The 18,974-nt window shown below is 54.5% G+C and overlaps 1 protein-coding gene and 1 long non-coding RNA gene across 2 annotated transcripts in view; one reads left to right on the top strand and one right to left on the bottom strand.

Moving 5' to 3' along the window:
* Window positions 1-18,974, bottom strand: part of LOC109286202 (uncharacterized) — a 226,871-nt gene that overhangs the window by 152,903 nt on the left and 54,994 nt on the right. The window contains exon 2 of the long non-coding RNA XR_009456020.1: window positions 18,130-18,309. This is a non-coding gene — a long non-coding RNA (uncharacterized LOC109286202). The remainder of the gene's footprint in view (window positions 1-18,129; window positions 18,310-18,974) is intronic.
* LOC102563328 (FAM3 metabolism regulating signaling molecule D) lies at window positions 787-10,657 on the top strand. Its single transcript, XM_059715665.1, has 9 exons — window positions 787-1,006; window positions 3,507-3,573; window positions 5,265-5,372; window positions 6,023-6,146; window positions 6,591-6,649; window positions 7,528-7,578; window positions 8,160-8,244; window positions 9,209-9,335; window positions 10,354-10,657. The coding sequence occupies exons 2-9, from the start codon at window positions 3,561-3,563 to the stop codon at window positions 10,435-10,437; spliced, it is 651 nt and encodes a 216-aa protein (XP_059571648.1). The 5' UTR covers window positions 787-1,006; window positions 3,507-3,560; the 3' UTR covers window positions 10,438-10,657.

Here is an 18,974-nt window from a genome sequence, read left to right as displayed (position 1 = left end):
GATTCTCACAGGCCGGACTGCGAGCGGCCAAGGAAAGCCTCTGCCTTGTCTCACAGCATCCCAGTTAATCGAGACACCAACCGACCCCTGATGTGAACAGCCAAAAACAACCAGAAGTGAGACACTTGCCTCTCCGGCTGGCACACCACTTGGGCTTCCAAGGGGGGCTTCCCACACCCCAGCGGACACCACGAACGCCCTGCTTTGGCATCGCTTCCTCTCCTGACACCTGAGTGCCGTTTCACTTAACACGAGAAAAAGCCTCTACATGTGTCCCCCCCAGGGCAGGGCAGATCCAGAGGTGCAGCACACGTTGGGCCACTTCCCTGTGTATAAGCTTTGTCCTTGCTCTCAGAGTGGCGCTGTCCTGCAGACATGAAGCTTTGCCTCTCAACATACATTTGAGGTCTGATCCAAGCATCACTTCTTTACGAAAGTGCTTCCACAACCAGCACAACCAGCTGGGTGAGCACACATTTGCACACACATGCTCCTCTGTGCTACCTCTTGCAATCCCTATGGTAACTCCCTACACCTGAACCATGCAGACTACATGAGGTCCCAGCACAGCTAGAGCAGATTCCTTGGTTACAAGTTCAGAAAGAGATGGGTGGAGGGCAAGTGCCAATAGAGGGGGAAAGAAGGAAAAGAACAAGGGCAAGGTATTAGCTATGCAGGAGCCGGATATCTGTGCCCAATCCCTCTGTGGGCGTGTGCATTTTCCCCAGGGCAGAGCTGAGCATCCCCGTGAGCAGCCACAAAGACTTCCTCATTCTTTCCTCTAGTCCTGATCCGCTGAGCTGCCTGCAGTTCGCTTGACACTTACAGGACCAGCGGGGCATTTCATGGGGGAGGCGTTTGTGGTGATTCACGCGAGGGCCGGGCTACGCAATCTAGTCGACCACGCAGCACGCCGATTGCTGAGGTTAGCTGCAGAGGTGTCCTGACAGCCCCATCTGGAACAGAGACGTTAGAGGATACAGACACGTCTGGGCCACGCTGCCTGGTATGTATATTTAAAGCCAGCCCCCAAAGAGCTCTTGTGTTACTGTAAGAAATAGCTGCCAAGGGAAGGCTTCTTTAAGTTTGATTCAAACTCCAGGCTTTTCTGTTAACATTGGCAGTGCTTTCCACAATGAGGTCCAGCTCTGCCCGTCTGGCAGGTGTGTCCCAGTGGTCGACACAAAGATCCTGGGAGGACCTGGCTGTAATATTAAACCAGCCGGTGGTCACTGCTGTAGATAACACGTGGTTTCTCCGATTCTTCCACCCCTTTCTGTAGCAGGCAGAAAGTGAAGATCAACTCAGATTTGCTAGTTCACTTTTTGCTGGTTGTAACTTGGAGCCGGGCGGTCTTCCTGCCGCTCCCTTCTCTGTGGTCGATGCTCCAGATTTCTAGCGCTGGTTTCTAGGGCAGGTTCTGGCCAGGGGAACTTTGCACATGGAGGGTTGTTGCAAGAGCGAGTGTTAAAGCCATGCCCGGTCTCTGTTTCCGCCTGCTGACTGAATAACGGGAGACAGAATCTGTTGTGTGATGTATGCTCTGCATCAGGTGTCTTTATCCATTATTGATGCCAGAGGAGCACCAGAAGTATGTCTAAAAGAAACAGGTTTCTTAGTGCCAGGGGAAGTGCTAGAAAAGAGCTGCCACCTGCTACATCCACTCGTCCCCTGGTCTTGCCCCCACGTAGGAGGAAGGGGTCAGACTGGCACGCGGCTGCTTTGTGGCACTTCTCAGCTACTGCTCTCTCTCGCTTGGGAGCGTGGAGGCTGTTCTAACGTTTCCCAGACTGGGGCAGGCTCCAGGGACCTGGCCTTTCCCCGTCACAGATGCCTCCCAGTCCCAGATCACTCTTCACGCGCTCTCTGTACTGCTGGACTGTTCTCGGTGGTGGCAGAGGAGCGAAGAAGGCACAACGAGCTCCAGTTGCAGCAAGGGAAGTTGAGGTTAGATATTGGGAAAGAGCTTTCTCACGTGGAGGGTGCTGAAGCACTGGAACAGGTTGCCCAGGGAGGTGTGGAAGCTGGATCCTTAGAAGTTTTTAAGGCCTAGGTAGACAAAGCCTTGGCTGGGATGATGTATTTGGGGCTGGTCTAGCTGTGAGCAGGGGGTTGGACTGGAGACCTCCTGAGGTCCCTCCCAACCCTCATTTTCTGCGATTCTAGAGAACAAATCGTCCTGACTAAACTGAGCACCCCCCTGGAGAGCAGTGAGGTGGATGCAGATGGTCCCTGCGGGGCTTCCTGCGCTCAGGCAATCCGGGACTGACGCTCTGATGCTCTGCCCCAAACTCGCTGAGCACAGTAGGCGCCCTCACCCTGCCGTAGGAGCTGAGGCAATCAGGATGAAGCAGTCAGCTCCTCGGGTGCTTTGCAGGAGCATTCTCCTGCTCCAGGTGGTCTCTGGGCCTGTCAAAATGGAGCTGTGCTGGTGCTCACAGCATGGCCAGGGGAACGGGGACCGCTCCTTCCTGGGGACTCTCCTGTTGGTATGTCCTCCATTGCCCCGTTCTTGCTCCTCTCCTCTCTGCTTAGAGATCCCTGTGGGATAACAAGCCAGGGGACTTCCCCACCCCTCTCTGTGTTGTGGCGAGTGCTCTGCAGCACCGTGTCCCATGGAGGCACTCTGTATGCGTGTCCGTGTTCCCCCCCAGTCTCACTGGAAGGGGTGGGAATCTCCACACCAGGGCTGCACAGCTGGCAGGTCTGGTATCTCCAAAGGGAAAACAAGGAGCTAACATTTCTGCTCTGAAAATCCGTGGGACAGCTGACCCACAGCCGTAGCTATGGAAAGGCTAGGTACACAGCTACAAGCTGGCAGACGGACCTCAGATGCCACCCTCTGGTTTTTAACAGGCCTTGAAGATGGCCCATCAGGCAGCATGACCCAGGTTACCACTCTCTCAGTTCAAGATGCAAGCGGGCAAAGCCCAGGTAGGATGTCCTTCTTGCTGGCAGATGAGGGCATCCTTCTCACCTCCAGGCCAGCTTTCTGTCACCCATTCGGCTTCAGTGAGCAAAGGGCTGCACTACCCCTCTGTGCCACACTTCACCAGCAATGGTGAGCAAAGGTGAAACTGCAGCAGCCTTTGCACTGCTCCAAACTCTGCTGGAAGGATGGGCCCGGGCAGAAAGGCCTGCTCTGCGCTCAGCAGCTGGAACCTGCCCTCTTGGCATGGGGGGCCAAGCTGGCGGTTACACGGAGACCGATGCGAAAGGAAGAGATCTTGGCTCTGCTGCCACCTCCCTGCGTGCCCCTGGGCAGACCTGTCTATCAGCCTTCTTCACCGTGCAAACATGCTCCCCAGGTCCTGAGGCTGCTTGAAATAAGTCTGGCATTGCTAGTGCGCTGGCTGTGGCGCTGGTGTGTCTGCCGCTGGGGATGGCTTAAGTCCCCGTGGAGTGCAGGAGCTCCACCACCCCAATCACCACCTTTCACCCGACACTCATCGCTTTTCTCTGGGTAACGGTTATGTGTTTAATCCCTGTTTCTTCTGCTTCTGCAGGTTGACTCACGATCTCTGACCACTGCCCTCATTTCACCGCACCCAAGTCCTACCATGAGGCCGACAGGTAAGAGGAAAGAGAGCTGTGCCTTTCAGAATGAGCACACAACGGGCCCAGAGAATATGAATGAGGGGAACGTTTCTTGCCCACACGAGCACTTCTGAAACACCCTTACACCCACCTGGTGCAGCCAGGGGTGTGCAGAAGGGCCTCAGTGTGAGTACAGAGCCTTAGTTTTAAAATAACTTTCTATATTGCAGCTCATTGTACTTTTACAAATGAAATCCCTCCCGGTTGGGGGCGGGAGATGACTACCGAGAGGTCCCTGGTTCCATAAGAGCCATTCAGCTGCAGTATAAATATTGCCTTCAATCACGTTTCCATGGCAGGAGAGGAACGCTGTGCTCCACTGGGCATTGCTGTAACATCCAGTGCCAATCACACTTTTATGAACAGCTGGTCGGCTGGACCGACTGACTAACTGGGGGGTCGCGAGCCTCCCAGCTCGGGGAACTCGAGACACACTTACACTTCCATAGCTTTTTAACCCATTCTCACCCATTCTCAGGTTTAAGTTAATGCAGAGAACAGCAGCAGTAATGTCTTGCTGTCACGCCGTGCCTCTTACCTGAGAGAGACCTTCACCACATAGATTCATAGATGTTAGGGTCGGAAGGGACCTCAATAGATCATCGAGTCCGACCCCCTGCATAAGCAGGAAAGAGTGCTGGGTCTAAATGACCCCAGCTAGATACTCCTCTAACCTCCTCTTGAAGACCCCCAGGGTAGGGGAGAGCACCACCTCCCTTGGGAGCCCGTTCCAGACCTTGGCCACTCTAACCGTGAAGAAGTTCTTCCTAATGTCCAGTCTAAATCTGCTCTCTGCTAGCTTGTGGCTATTGTTTCTTGTAACCCCCGGGGGCGCCTTGGTGAATAAATACTCACCAATGCCCTTCTGTGCCCCCGTGATGAACTTATAGGCAGCCACAAGTTCGCCTCTCAACCTTCTCTTGCGGAGGCTGAAAAGGTCCAGTTTCACTAGTCTCTCCTCGTAGGGCTTGGTCTGCAGGCCCTTGACCATACGAGTTGCCCTTCTCTGGACCCTCTCCAGGTTATCCGCATCCCTCTTGAAGTGCGGTGCCCAGAACTGCACGCAGTACTCCAACTGCGGTCTGACCAGCGCCCGATAGAGGGCAAGTATCACCACCCTGGACCTGTTCGTCATGCATCTGCTGATGCACGATAAAGTGCCATTGGCTTTTCTGATGGCTTCGTCACACTGCCGGCTCATGTTCATCTTGGAGTCCACTAAGACTCCAAGGTCCCTTTCCACTTCCGTGCCAGGCTGACTTCCTGCACAGCAAAGGCCACCGAGTCCCACCCCGTGCTCAGTCCGTCACAAACCCGAGGCCTGGATGGCTTTCCCTGCACAATGTGTCTCTCAGAGGAGTGTGACCCATTATTGCCTTCAAACTGGGCAGGATTTCTACCAGCAATTCGCTCCCCTCTCCCAAGAGCAGCTTGCAGTAACTGGCCGAGGGCAGGAAGGGCCCCTGGCTACAGGCCACTGCTTGCAGCTGGCATGTGGAAGAGGAGAGCAGGCCTGCGTGGCCTTCCAAGCACAGCTCCCCGACTCCTGCTCTCCGGCTCACAGCACTGCACGACACTGAGCCCCCCACTCCCCAATGCCAGGGCAAGGCTGCTCCACGCTCCACAGCGCCGCACCATAACGTGACCTTCTCCCAACACCCTGGCAGGTGCGCGCCGGGTTGTGGGCTCATTGTTCATGCTGGCTGGAACGTGGTTCCTTCTGCAGACGGAGCTCAACACGAGCTGGAAGTCTGTCGCTGAACAGAGCTTGTTTGGTAAGTTGATGTGCGGTTGTTTCGTGAGCTGAACCACCTCTGGAATGAGTCTCAAATGGGTCAAATGCATCACCTGGGTGGAAGGTCAGGCTCCAACACACATCTTGGAGGAGGTTTAAAGGCAAGAGCTGCAACAGAAGGTTATTTCTCTACAGATGAATAGATCTCATCAGCAGAATAGAGCCAGGGTCTCCTCTCTCGGTTCTCCCCACACCTCCTCCTGGCTCCGAGCCATAGAAGCAGCCGCTAATGCAGAACAAGTGAGGAATGAATGAAACGCACTGAGCTGGGGCTGAAGGCCTCTGCAGTTAAACAGTTGTAGCACACCTGAAGAGTGTCTCTCTGCACAGCTCCCCACTTTGAGCAGAGGCAGCGGGTCCACATCATCCCCTAATACATACGTATGACAGCCCCCCCCCCCCACAGCAATGAGAGGGCAGCTCTGTGCGGCTAACGGGGCAGTTTCCAAAGCCCCAAAACCAGGAAGCAGAGCTGCCACCAACTGTGTGCTATCAGCCCAGGGCCAGGGCAGCTCTGCCCTCGGGAGGTCTGGGGGTGGGGGAACAACAGGAGCAGGGCCCGGGGCACTGCACCCTGCTTGTCAGAAAGGTCCTAGCATCGCCCCAATGCCTGTTTTTCATTCCACTCAGAGTCACAGGAATTGCTGCATAAGTGCGGCAATGTGCAAAGCTGTCCCCCGAACCATTTTGCCTTCAAAATCGTTGGCGGAACAAGAAAAGGTGTTCAGCCGTTTATGTGCTTTGACGATGTAATGTAAGTACTGCAGTGGTCCCAAAAGCACCTGATGGCGTGGAGGTGGAAAGGGCTCTCTGCAGGTCTGGGGGTCAGAAGAGGCTGGGAAATCCTGAGGGTGGGCCTGGAGAAGCAGCCCCACAAGACAGACAGGTTCAGGACATCTGTTGATTGCCTCTTTGATAATCCCAGAGCTCAGGTCGGGGCCGGGCTGGACTCTGCACGGCCCAGGGGCTGTGCCTGAAAACAAGCTGGTAAAGGCCCGGGTGCACATGGCCAGGAGAACCTCGCCCTGCTTGCTAACAGTGGCAGTGCGTGTCCTTTGAAGGAGGTTTCTTTCCTGCTACAGTCAGGCACATTGCAGCTGGCCAAAGATTCACCCCCATGGCATGAAGACAATTCCTGATTCACAAAGATTCACGCAGAGAATTCAACCCCCTTCTTTATTCTATTCTTTCTTTCCAGTGTCATGAGTGTCATGAGGAATAATGTCAATTATGGATTAAACTTTGCGCTCGTGAATGGTGAGTCGATGATGCAGAAATGGTCGTGGGCCCCGGCAGGTGCTTGGCGCACACCTTGCCTGGTCCATCCCACACGCTGGCACCATCTGGTCCAGCCAGGTCAAAGCACCTGACTCCTGCCCACCTCTCGGAAGCCGCTGCTTCTTCCAGTGGATGGGAACAGCTCGGCCTGTGATGACTCTCTCTTATAAGCCTATGGCCCATCTCTTAACTAATCAGTAGTCCCTGTTAATTAACTATGACTTAGTTAATGCTCTGGTAGGGCACACAGGGTGGGTCCCCACTGGTACAGATGAGCCCAGCTGCAGGGATGTCTGTGGACCGTCAGCCAGCCCCCCGACCACAGAGCAGCAAGCAGCAGTGCTGGGCCCGCTCCTCAGGACACAAGCCCGATACGAGCTCCCTGACTTTCTTTGGCACCACTTGGGCCGAGCCCACAGGGGTCGGCTCCTTGCTGGTCAATGATCAGGGCAATCACAGTCCCTGAGGTCAACCTCCCTAGTACTTGGAGCTTCCCTTCAGCTCTCAGTCACTCCAACCACCTCCTTCTTTGCAGTGAATTTCCCAGAGCATGAGCTGAATTGCAGGTATGGGGCCAAGCCAGGCACAGAAAACTGACACACAAACGTTACATCCCCAGCTGCACACTCACCCATGCCTGCTCCTTGCGATGGCCGGTCTCAGTAAAGACAAGCTGGCAGTGATGAAATGGTTAAACGGCTGGCGGGTCAGGAGCGCAATGGGAAGGGATGCAAGTTGGGAGTTTATGTAGCAAATGTCCTGCACAGGCCCCCAGCAGAAGGACTACCTAGCCCATGCTCTCTGTCCGGATGTTGATGTTATAGAAACTGAATTCTATTTTAATTTTAATCACTTAGGGACAACAGGCCACCTCATCAAAACAACCTACTTCAACATGTGGAGTGGAGGTAAGTGGCTGCTTTCCCTAGTACCACTTGGAATCCAACACTGCTTCGGATCTGCAGCAGAATCCAGGGCACCCGAAGCAGTATTCACACCCTGCGGGGTAGAGCCTCTCTTCTACAGATCAAGGCCCCACTCCCTCCCTCACCGCAGGGCCCTTGATCTGTACGCCCCACCCCACCCTACCCCACCCCACCCGTTTCACCACAGCAGACTTACCAGCTGGACACTGCTCTTCAAGCTGCCAGGATGCATATCGGAGATTGGACTGGCATTGGCCAATATGCCTCCTTAAAAATCAGCTATTGGTATTGGTCCCAAAAATCTCTATTGGTGCACCCTTTCTAGCAAGGGCTGCTTTTCACACCACAGCACCAGAAAAAAGTAGCCCTTGTCTCAACCAGTCCAGTCCTGCAAGATGCATGGGGCCTTCTGCAAAATGCTTTGCGCCTACAAACCCCATGGGAGGGAACGGGAGCTGACAAGGCACTTGCACCTGCCTAGGTCCTGCCCCCAGATAAGGCATATTCAGAGCAAATGGGCCACATGCTTCGCCCTTAACGCTTGCTTTTCTCTGCTTTACCAGATGTCAAACACCTAGTGGACTTTCTGAAAACCATCCAGGATGGCACCCTGGTGCTTATCGCCTCCTATGATGACCCAGCCACCAAGTACGTACCAACCCGAAGAGCAGAGTTTGCCTCCCAGGAGCCAGGTCTCCTCACACAGAGTCAACGGCAAATCTCCCACTGAGCCCAGGGCAGTGTGATCACACCCCAGATGCACAACTATCCATCCTCCACTCGGTCCTAACTACATTTGGAGGCACAGTGGTACATCACTCGCTGCAGGGGGCTGCACTTTCCAGCCCTGGGACATGTCGGCTGGCCCAGAATCCAGCTGCCTGCATCTGGGCACCGTGTCTCAGGCACAGAACTTGTGGCACCTCTGCTCAAGAGCGGCCCTGGGTGCCCAAACGATCTGTCACCTAGAAAACATCCAATGGTTTGAATGGCTCTTCTCTAGATAAGATCCTGTGGCAGTAGAGGCTCAAGCTAACGGCCCCCATGTGAAATGAGGGTGGTGGCTAGGGCATGAGCATCCGGGGGCAGGGTTTGGAACCACTGCAGGGCACGGCCCCCAAAGGTCTCCCACGGCCTGGCTCTGGACTCTGCAATGAGCCACGGTCCACCACAAACCTCCCCACCCTTCCTACAAAGGCAAGCTGTGCCTGCCTCTGTGACCTCGCTTTCTCAGCCATGGAGAGACGGGAATGGGCGTTACCGTTTAGCAGCCAGGAACATTTACAGCTGCACTGTGAAAAATACAAAGCAAAAAGCTCTCCTGCACACGTGATAGCTGATAGTCAAGCAAGGTTCTTTGACTGGATGTGATATCTTTTATTAGACCAACTGAGTACCACCTACTCACTTGGTCTAATAAAAGATACCACATCTACTCAAAGAAACTTGCCTGCCTATGTCCTTAGACAAACATGGCTACAACCAAAAACCCAGCAGATGTTAGGCAGTGCACTTCATGCTCTATGGGAAGGTGGTCAGATCCTATGGGACTAAGCAGGTACACAAGGTAGAGTAGGGTGGAGTTCAGAAGTCCTTTCTCTCTCTTTTTTAGGATGAACAATGAAGCACGGACACTGTTAACCAATCTGGGAAGCAGCTATGCAGCTAAGCTGCGTTACTGGGACAACTGGGTTTTTTTAGGAGAAAAAGGTCGAAAGGATAAGAGACGTTTTGAAAAGGTACTTTCCCTCTCCTCTCCTTGCAAACGTGATAGGGGACAGAGGCTGTGGCAGCTCGTGCCTGGGCATCTCAGGGCTGTTACTACCCAGAATGGTTCCTGTTTTGAAAACTCGTTCTAGAGCCCATTGACTGAAAGCTGTTCAAAGAAGAGGACCTGCTGCAAGCAAAGCAGCTCCAAACCTTCTCACAGTCCATGGGGAATATGAAAAATTGCTTCTCTCCCAATCCCAGCACCACCCATAGCCTCAGGCAGATCAGTGCAGCTTCGGGTCATGGAGACAAGATCTGCATGTTCTGTGTCCCTCTAGACATGACTCCTCCTACGCACACGCTTCCCTTCGCTTGTCCTGCCCCCGGAGCACACGGTCTGCATGGAACAGCGTGTGCCTGTGGGCTGGGAGCCACGGCTGCCACCTCTCCCCTTGCACACATCGATGCTGCTTTGGTGTGTGGCTGGCAAAAAGGAGCAGAGTCCAGAGGGGGCCCAACAACTCGGTGGTGACCCAAACACGCTGATTAGACTGGCGTTTCTCGAACTGGGGCACGCGTACTTCTGAGGGAAAGAATGGGGTGGGAAAGCAGGAGGATGGGAAGGGGGAAAACAGATGTGGATGGAAAACATCTCTGAGGGCTCAGGGTTTTTGCAGCAACGTACTTACTTTTGTAAGATCCGTAACAGGGACATGGTAGCAGCAAATTTCAAAAGTGGTTTGAGGCCCCTGGATGAGAGCATCATATACCAGTATCCTATCAGCCACTCAAGCACAGTAGGCTAGGAGCAGAGGACACCAGGATACCCACCCCTTGAGAAAAGAGAATGGGATTTCTCTGTTAACTCAAGTGCCAGTGCTGAGCCTGCCTACTGTATGCGGGGGTATGAGATTATCCATGCATTGTGTCCACTAGCGGCCTCAGAAAGAACATTTGGGTTTACAGCCTTGCTCTGAATGTGCCGTTCCCTGTTCACGGACCAGCTACTGCCAAGCTCTCAGCTTTCTTTCTTTCTTCCCCCTGCAGCTTATGCGAATCGATGAAGAAACAGACAAAGAACTGAAACTTCCTGTGGCCTTGCGAATGGAGGGCTGCGTACCGCAGAAGTAAAGTCGTGGTGTGCGGACCTCCAAACAGCTCCTGCATCAAGCCTAAATGAAAGATTCATTTTCTTTTGATCAGCTCTTTTAAAACAGTGATTGATCCCTGCTTTACAAGTGCTTTAGTCTGTGCTATAACAGCACATCTCTGACACCCTGGCCGATGCCCAGCAGATTCCAATACGTGTCCTAGTATATTAATAAAGGCTCATGTTGAGAGCAAGAAGGTATGTCATGACTGGGCGCTGTAGTTTTTTGTCTCTCTCAAATGTTACAGAAGGGCACAACCAGTACGGGGCACAAGGTGTTTTGAGCTGTTAACTGGAATGGCTAGCATACTAACCGGAAGTGCAAGAACAATATTGTGGCAGGTAGAAGTGTGGGCTAACCAGCCGGTGAAGCCTGCCGCCGGCAGAGATGGAGACGCAGGGTGCTATATTTGAGACCTCTTCTGGAAAGCTAGACCGGGCTGTCTCAGTATAACAGAAACTAGAGCTGTATTTAGCCTTAGTGAGTGGCACACACAGAAGACTTCTCTCTTACACACACAAAGCATCGCTTACAGTGGGTCTTATTGGTGGCAGATGCATGTGGAAACAGGTCACCTTTGCAGGCCAGGCCTCGAGCCACTTTTGTGCATGTGCTCTGCAGTTTGTAAGTTGACCAAACACGTAAGCTGTCCATGGGGACCCCAGGATCATTAACCACTTGGTACCTGCACATTCACCCTGCCAAATTCAAGACCCCGCTCTTGATCCCCAAGAGGGAAGAGCACATTAAAAGAAGAGAGTCCACAGAGCTGGTCAGTAGGGGTGCACCGATAGAGATTTTTTGGGCAATACAGATGGCCAATTTTTAATGAGCCGTATCGGACAATACAAATCTGATTGCCAATATGCTGCCAGGCAGCTTGGAGAGCAGCATCTGGCCAGTAAGTCTGCTGGGAAGGAAGGGGCGTGGGGAAGGGAAGGGAAGGGGTGTGGGGAGTGCAGATCAAGGCCCCTGCGGTGAGGGCGGGAGTGGGGCTGGGGCAGGTTCTGCCCGGCTAGGGCAGGGTGGGGCATGGGACAGAGCCATGGCTCCTGCTGCTGCACGCACCCCAGGGGGAGGCACAAGGGACATGTGCCCCTGGATCTGTGTGCAGGGCAAGGGCAGGCTGCTGGTGTGGGCTGGGGCTTGGGCTGTACCAGGCTCTTAAATTCATCGATTGTAAGGCTGGAAGGGACCTTGGAAGATCATCAGGTTCAGCCCCCCTGCACTAGGGTCACCATAGGTAGCTTTTTGGAGGTGTCACTGCTGCAGGTGCCTATCAGATCTAATTTATCCTAAGAGGAGTGGACAGAGGTTGGAAGGTGAGTGCAATGCGTTCATCGGTTCTACCCAGGGGTGACCCAGCTCTGGCCATGAGCGGCCAGCCTGGGGACAGCAAGCTTGTGCAGACAGAGGAAACTCGTTGAAAATGAACCTTCAAAGGAACCAAATCTTGACCCTTTTCACTGCAGGTTCAGATCCAGTCGGTCCCACTCAGCCAATAAACTCCTCCTCCTGGTGAGATCACCCCAGGTCTCCTCCAAATCTGCTGGGATCTGCAGGCCTTCCAAAATGTATCAGACTCTGGGTCGGTTGGTGGGCCATGTCCAGTACCCTGGAGTCAATGGGGCTGCATTATAGGTGAGTTCTCTCAAAAGCCTGTGGAAGAGTCACAGCCTGACAAGAGCACACAGTGCACTGGACAAAGGGCAGCTCCTTCTGCTCCTCATTAACTTACAGCTTCTGAACTCCCACACTTTGCCCCCTTGATCTTTGGCCACTAGCCTCCAGTCCCAGATTGCTCACCCTGAAAAAAAGAGACTCAGAAAGACAACCTGCAGCTCTGCCCCACATGAACAGGAAGGCAGAATTCCCTTGGTTACTCCCAAAGCCCAAACTGGGAAACCAGGGGGACACCAGCCTTCACCCTCACGCTAGGATCCTCCTGTACTTTTATGATGAGTTCAGCCACCCAGTGGAGCTGGGATTTACAAAAAGAATAGGTCCGGCTCCTGCTACAGGAACGTGGCTGTTAAACTCGACTGCTTAATCCTGCACACTCACAACAGCGGTTAGACACCACGTCGGCTGAACCAATGAAAGCCTTTCAAACAACACATGCCCAGCACGCAGCCAGCACACGTGTCCACTACCTGAATACCATCGAAGTGCAATTCCACAGCAATCAAACACCAGCTGCAGATATCTCCCATAAGTTTACAGCCTTTCTTGTTCATTCTCACAAAGTTTGGTTCGCGCCTGGTCCCAAGTGTGCTCATTGGCACTGAGCAAAGACTCTGTTTGCAGTTGATGCCTGAGCACTTAGTACAGGCCAAAGGATCCAGAAAACAGAGGTGAAAATGTAGGCTCCTGACTCTAGAATGAGACACTGTGGTCCATCAGTGGCCACTAGCCCGTCAGGGTGGCGCACACACAGCTGCTCCCATGGAAGCCAAATCTAAGCCTCTAACTTTGATGCTGAAATACAGACTCAGGAACCACACTTGAGCACCTGGCTTTTTATGCGACTGTACTAATGCGAGCAGGGGTTCCTGGTGTGCTGAGGACCCCCCTGCTTACAGGTGCTTTATTGCTGAGATCTTAAAGGGATGCGGGGAGGAGCCAGGGACTCAGCTGCCTCGTCTGGCACCAAGCGCAGCAGCAGCACAGGATGTTCAGCATGCCACAGACATGGCTGGTTTTGTGGGTGCAACACCCAGGCAAGTGCACAGGGCCACAGCCCACGGAGGGAGTCCACGAGAAAAAGTCAGAGTGAGTTACTCAATGTGGGGGTGAGAGGAAGAGGGGCTCACCCTTGGCCTCTGCCCTGGCACCCCAACGAGACTGCAGGACAAGGCTGTGCGTGGCTGCTGGGCCCCCAGCAGGGCCCACTGCTCATCCTGTCTGAGACGCTTGCCTGTGGGCAGCAGCAAGCACGTGTGCCAGCGGGAGTGCTGCCTGGCCGCATCTTACAAGCTGGGCCCTGGCGCCCTACCCCAGCCACCATGCAAGAATCCCGCATTGTTCCCCGAGAAGTGGGGCTACGTGGTTTTTTTCCAGGGCGTTTCCACAAAGCCACTGTAAAGTGCAAAGCAAATGACAGCCAGGCGCCTGGTGGACAAGGACCTCGCGGTTCTGGGACCCGGCAGAGCCCGGCAGCTTGATTCTTTCTCAGACCATCCCTGCATTCTGCAACATCTTGCCCTGTCAAGTGTAATTACTGTAATCTCTCACAGCCTTTCAAAATAAGGAGCCCAGCTTAGAAGCAGGGCATCTACAGCATGAAAGCTGCCTTTGTGCCTGGCCAGAGCCTGTGTGCAAGCCAGTCATTAGGTATACAAGAACGAGCTCTTGACATGCCGGGGTAATAAAGCAAAGGACTACCTTTCTGCTCATCTCCTTTAAGACCCTGCTGCTCTTTGCCTGCCTTCTGCTGCAGAATCAGCAGGGCTGTCAGGGAGCCAGGCACTGCGCCTTTGCACATTCCCTGCTGTTTAATGCAGCCCGTGCCTCTCCACAGACTGTGGGACAGCATCAGGGAACAATACGGAGCCTGCAAAGTGCCAGCTCCGGAGGACAATCTGAAGGGACTGCCCGCACGCTGGACGCCTGCGCCATGGGAGCAGTTCATGGGAAGAAGGTAACGGGGTAATTTAACTCTCCGGTACTTGGGCGCTAAGGGACTGGGAGGGGCAATGGGGTCTGCTCACCCCATGTAGCTCCGGTTAACCCCTTGTGAGCAGCAATTTGGTGGTGGATGAGGGACAAGGAGCCAGTGCCGTGGCCCCGGGTGTCAGGGGCTGTTGTTTGGATGCAGAAATTGCTGCCTGATCAGACTGATAAATCAGTCATCCCTGTCAGGCCTTTCTGGAGCCAATGAGGAGAATGGGGTGGAGCTGAAGAGAGCAATAAGTCTGACAGCTACAGCCCTGCACACATACACATACACATACAACATACACGCACGTGCAAAGCACAGGCTCTGTTTGCAATCCCCACCAGGGACACAGCAGGACAGGCAGGAGGGAAAGGAACCCCTTGGGATGCCACACGCAGCAGCCCAGACTCTGGGGGTCAGTGCAGGAGAGTGACACCATGCCTTCCCAGACAGAAATCCAAGATATGAACATCCGTCAGAAGCAATAGCATCTTCCCAGGCTCTAGGCCAAGCTAGGGAGCAAAGTGGGTAGAAACAGCTGAAAAGTGACTTGATCCTCATGGGGGGGAGAAGGTGGGCAGGAAGGCAAGTCGTGTGGGGTATCCAGGGAGCTTTGCCAAGGATATGGGCTGGCGCAGGTGAGGCTCTGCAGAGGAGCTGGTCAGGGGAAAGCAGCTAGGCAGCAGGTGAGCCTGCAAACACACAGCCTACTCTGCAGCCTTTGAGAGGTACCATCTCTCCAGTGCATTGCTCTAAACAGCCCACCCTTTGCTTTCAGACAGCCTGGTCACTCTTCACCACCTGCTTTGCCCTGCAGGAGCAGAGGTGCAGGGACTGGGCATACAGATGCCCTGCAAAGGTGAGCCAAGGCTGATGCCCAGGGGCTGCAAACAGAGCATGACCAAGAGGTAGAGAATCATATGGTTTCTCCTTGAGGGCCCGGTGATGGTTCAGGGCCCAACACTTGCCAAGGTGGTTCACATGGAGAGATCAGGAGGGGTCAGAAGCACAGGTCACTCAGTACCTGTGGCAGGAAAGACAAGCCAAGGAGAAGGAAATGCCCAATAAATGGCTTCACAGGTTTAGCTACATACAAGTCCTGCTGGTACCTGGGAGACGACAGGTTTTGAGCGGGTCCTTACTGCGACGACACAAACATTGCATAATGACACAGAAAAGTGGGACTGGAGCCCCCTGCATTAGCAGGCAACCCTTGGTCCACAAGCATGTCTACTCTGGCCCCACTGACAGCGCACCTACGGTCAGCACAGGAAGCACAGACGTTGGAGGAAGTGAGTCTCTGGCTCTCTCCAGATAGCGGGAACTTTAACATCTATCCAGGATTGCCATCTCAATCTTACTGAACCGAGTGGACCCCTCAGCAGGTCCTTCCCCATTCCCACAATCCTGACTCCTGCATCACCGCTCTTTCACACCTCCAATAGGTTGCTCAGTTCCTCCAAGGCAGCTTGCCAGGAGGCATCTGATCTCAGTGGATGCTTCCTCCCCAGCCACCTCTTGGTCCCTGCTCCTGTGGACAGTGATCCCAGTTTCCTTCAACAGACATGTTGGAGCCTGCTCATCCCCCACCGCGTTTGCAGCAGCACCCGGGGAACGGCACTGAGGAGTCAGGCACGGCTCATTGGGAATTGGCTTCCTTCTGCTTCGTTAGCTTCTGTTTGACTGAAAATTAATCAAGTGGGTCAGGCCAGTCCTTTCAAACTGTCCTCACCAATAACGAGCACTCCATGAAGAATGGCCTGGCAGCATGGGGCGCTCTAGGCCTATTCACACCTACTGGTGTGCAGCAGCTTACAGACAGCCTGGGCTTCCCAGCTCCTACACCTTCCTCATTTGAGGACAGTGTCACTCCTGCCTCTGCAAGCAGCAATTTGGGCAGCACAATCCAAGTGCAGGTGGAAAAACAGCGCAGGGCTGGGGCTTGCAAACTTCTATCAGTCAGGTTGTGTTTGGCTTGGTGATTCCAAACAGCCAAAAGCCGGGATGGCCTGCATTCAGGTCCCGCTACAGCTGAAAGCCCTTCTCATGTGTTGGCAGGCGAGTGAACAACTGATGCAAGAAACACGATGGCTCCCTAGCATTCAGCCTCTGTAAGGATGTGTGGGGATGGGGCGGGGGACTTGTGTCCTCCCCACTACCAGCTCCTCTCATGCCTGGTTTGCAAACCCATTAGGCATTGAAATGGAAAAAAGTACCTGTGATGGCCAGATTTAACTCCCCACCCCCTTCACACAAGGATTGACTCAGGATCAGGGCTACCAATTATGGTCATCTACCAGCTGGTGCCTTTTCTTTCCCTATGCTCTGCACTTGGTTTTCCACCCCAGTCTCTCGTCCCAGTCAGTCCTCCCCCGTACGCTGCCCCGCAAGGGCTCTTTATGAACATGTTGCTGTTACTTCTCTAACCTCCCACCAGAACACATGACAAGACCTTTCTCTGCACGGTGCCTGCAATGCTTCTAGGGCCACCCAGAGACCAATAAGCTGCAGCAGGAGAGCATGACTCACCTCCCTCACAGAGAGCAATGGGGCTGTGAATTATCTATAGTAAAGAGTGATGCTGGCCCTGGAGGCCAGGCCTTTGGGTCCAATTCTGATCACATACCCAGGCTTTACATTGATTTCAGACGTGTTCTTGCTGCTTTGCACCAGTGCTGGTGCTTTCTGTGCAGCTGAGTGAGAGACGAGGGGCTCTAGCTACTTGGGTAGCCATTAAGGTACCTCAGGAATAGAGGAGAGTTGCGTTTAGTGCAAGGGTCCCCACCACCATGAACGTTGCACGCCTCCCGAGGCTGGGGGGCACAGTGAGCTCCCGCAGGCGGCAATGGCGGTGTTGGTGGCAGGGGCGTGCCAGCAGTGAGCGGTGAGCTCCCGCTGGTGGTGGTGGCGGTGTTGCCGGCGGAAGGAAGTGGGGGATGCTGAGCAATGAAAAATAGAGGACATAAAGGCGTCCGGTTTCATATCAATAGAGGACAGAAAACTGGACTGCCCTCTATAAAACCGGACGAACGGCCGTCCTACTAGCTGCTCTGACCAGAGCCTCTGCTCAAGAACCAGAGCCTTTGTACTGGACACTCTGATCTGCTGAAAGAGCCTGAGACACAGTGCCCGGAGCAAACCCCCACGTCCCTGCTCCACAGTCTTCTAGGAACAGGCATCTGTATGCATAAGCTCTCCAACTCATTTCCGATGGGCTGCAATGCCTGCCTGGTTACACGATGGGGAGAGCTCTGGCCTGACTAGCTCCAGACACCTCAGCTTTCGAGGCAGAATGCCTAGTGCTGAGCTAAAATCACCTCTGTTAGTACGTGGATAATGACCTGTAACATTTGATAATAACCTAGCAGAATGCCCAGCCCCTTTGCCTGAATCCTCAGGTCTGCTGGCCGTATCCAGTAGCCTGGCTTTCTGGGTGTGCGAGGGAAGAGGAGCAGGACCCCATCGTGTCCCACCCAGCTTTGCTGCACGCTGGAACAGGGCTCTCACAAACTTTCTGCACCTACCCGAGCTGACCCCATGATACGTGTGTGGTAGCCTTGTGCACGGGGCCTGCAGGACGGCTCCCCCGAGACAGCACGCTCTTGTGCCACTTGCCTGTGCAGACACCTGCTTCCCTTCCACACACACAGCCCCCAGGTGGGGCTGGGAATGGGAAACCAGGGCTGGAAACTCTTTTGACTGCAAACCTCTCATAGGTAATGAGGGAAGGGTCAGACAAACCACCAGGACCCCTCTGCATTTGCTATTCCACCATCCTGCAGCACAGTAGGCTTAAGGGGCAAACCTGGGGTGTCTGGGCACTCCCGCTGAGCCTTGCTGCCATGTGCATGAGCAACCCTTGTTCGAAAGGGAGGAGACTTTTTGGGGAAAGCCAGTAATTAACACATCAACCGCACCTGGAGAGACTCCCAGACCTCAGACCTCCTCTCAGAGCTATAAGCAGCTAACAAGGCTATTAGCCACCCCCCTCCTCTCCCCTCAGACCCCACTCACCAGTTGTTGTCCAGAGCTGGCAGCGTCCACCGTTGGTGCGAGTCCTTCTCTGAGCCCTCGGTGACCGGCTGCTCTGGGGGCTCTGCCCGTGTCCCCGCTCGGGGGCCCTCACCAGAGTCCCTCAGCGAGGCGTCTGCTCTGCAGCGTCTCTCCCCATTGCCTCGGCTGCACCTTCGTCCCCTGCAAGGAGAGGGAGAGAGGTGGGGGTTACCCCAGTGCTTGTGGAGCCCCCTGCCCAAGCCCCCTCTGCACCGCCGTCCAGGAGGGGTACGGCAGAGCCGCTACCCCCACGTGCACGCGGTGCTGCCCTCGGCCCTCTCTGGCAGGGCAAACAGCATTTCATTGCCTCCCAACTCCGAGCTGTCCTCCCCACCAAAGCGCCTCGTGGACGGGCAGCCCTGTCCCCTTATTCACCCCCTGGCGGCTTTTCTTCTGCTGGGCCCTGGGGGTTTTGGGGGGGCTCTGGCTCCAGTGCCCACCCAGAAACCGGGGACAGCGTCACCTTCACTGGGGACAATAAACGAACAGCTCCGGCACTCGTGAGCGACCTGGATACCGACGGCATCTAAAGGTTTCTTCCGCGGGAAGAAAAAGCCCAACTAGACCCTACGCAACACAACAGCTGCAAAATACCACAACTGCTCCAAGCCCTCCAAGCAACCAGTCCCCCTTGTGTCCCCGTGTCCGTGGAGACGGCCACCTGGCCCAGGAAACGGGGCGACGAAGAGCATCTCCTCGGTTCCCTGGGGAGCATCTCGATCTGCCTGGGCTGGCACTGAAGCGTGCCGGGCAAGCTGAGGGGAGCGCGGCCGCACCGCTCAGTGACGGCGCCACTCGGCTGCTTC

The sequence above is a fragment of the Alligator mississippiensis genome, chromosome 12, assembly GCF_030867095.1.
Source record: "Alligator mississippiensis isolate rAllMis1 chromosome 12, rAllMis1, whole genome shotgun sequence".
In the NCBI taxonomy this organism is placed as follows: domain Eukaryota; kingdom Metazoa; phylum Chordata; order Crocodylia; family Alligatoridae; genus Alligator; species Alligator mississippiensis.
This window is presented reverse-complemented; position numbering and strand designations above follow the sequence as displayed.

Coding starts and splice junctions, on each gene's coding strand:
- LOC102563328 (XM_059715665.1), top strand. Junction 5,373..6,022: donor CGCTGAACAGAGCTTGTTTG/GTAAGTTGATGT, acceptor CATTCCACTCAG/AGTCACAGGAATTGCTGCAT. Junction 7,579..8,159: donor CTTCAACATGTGGAGTGGAG/GTAAGTGGCTGC, acceptor CTGCTTTACCAG/ATGTCAAACACCTAGTGGAC.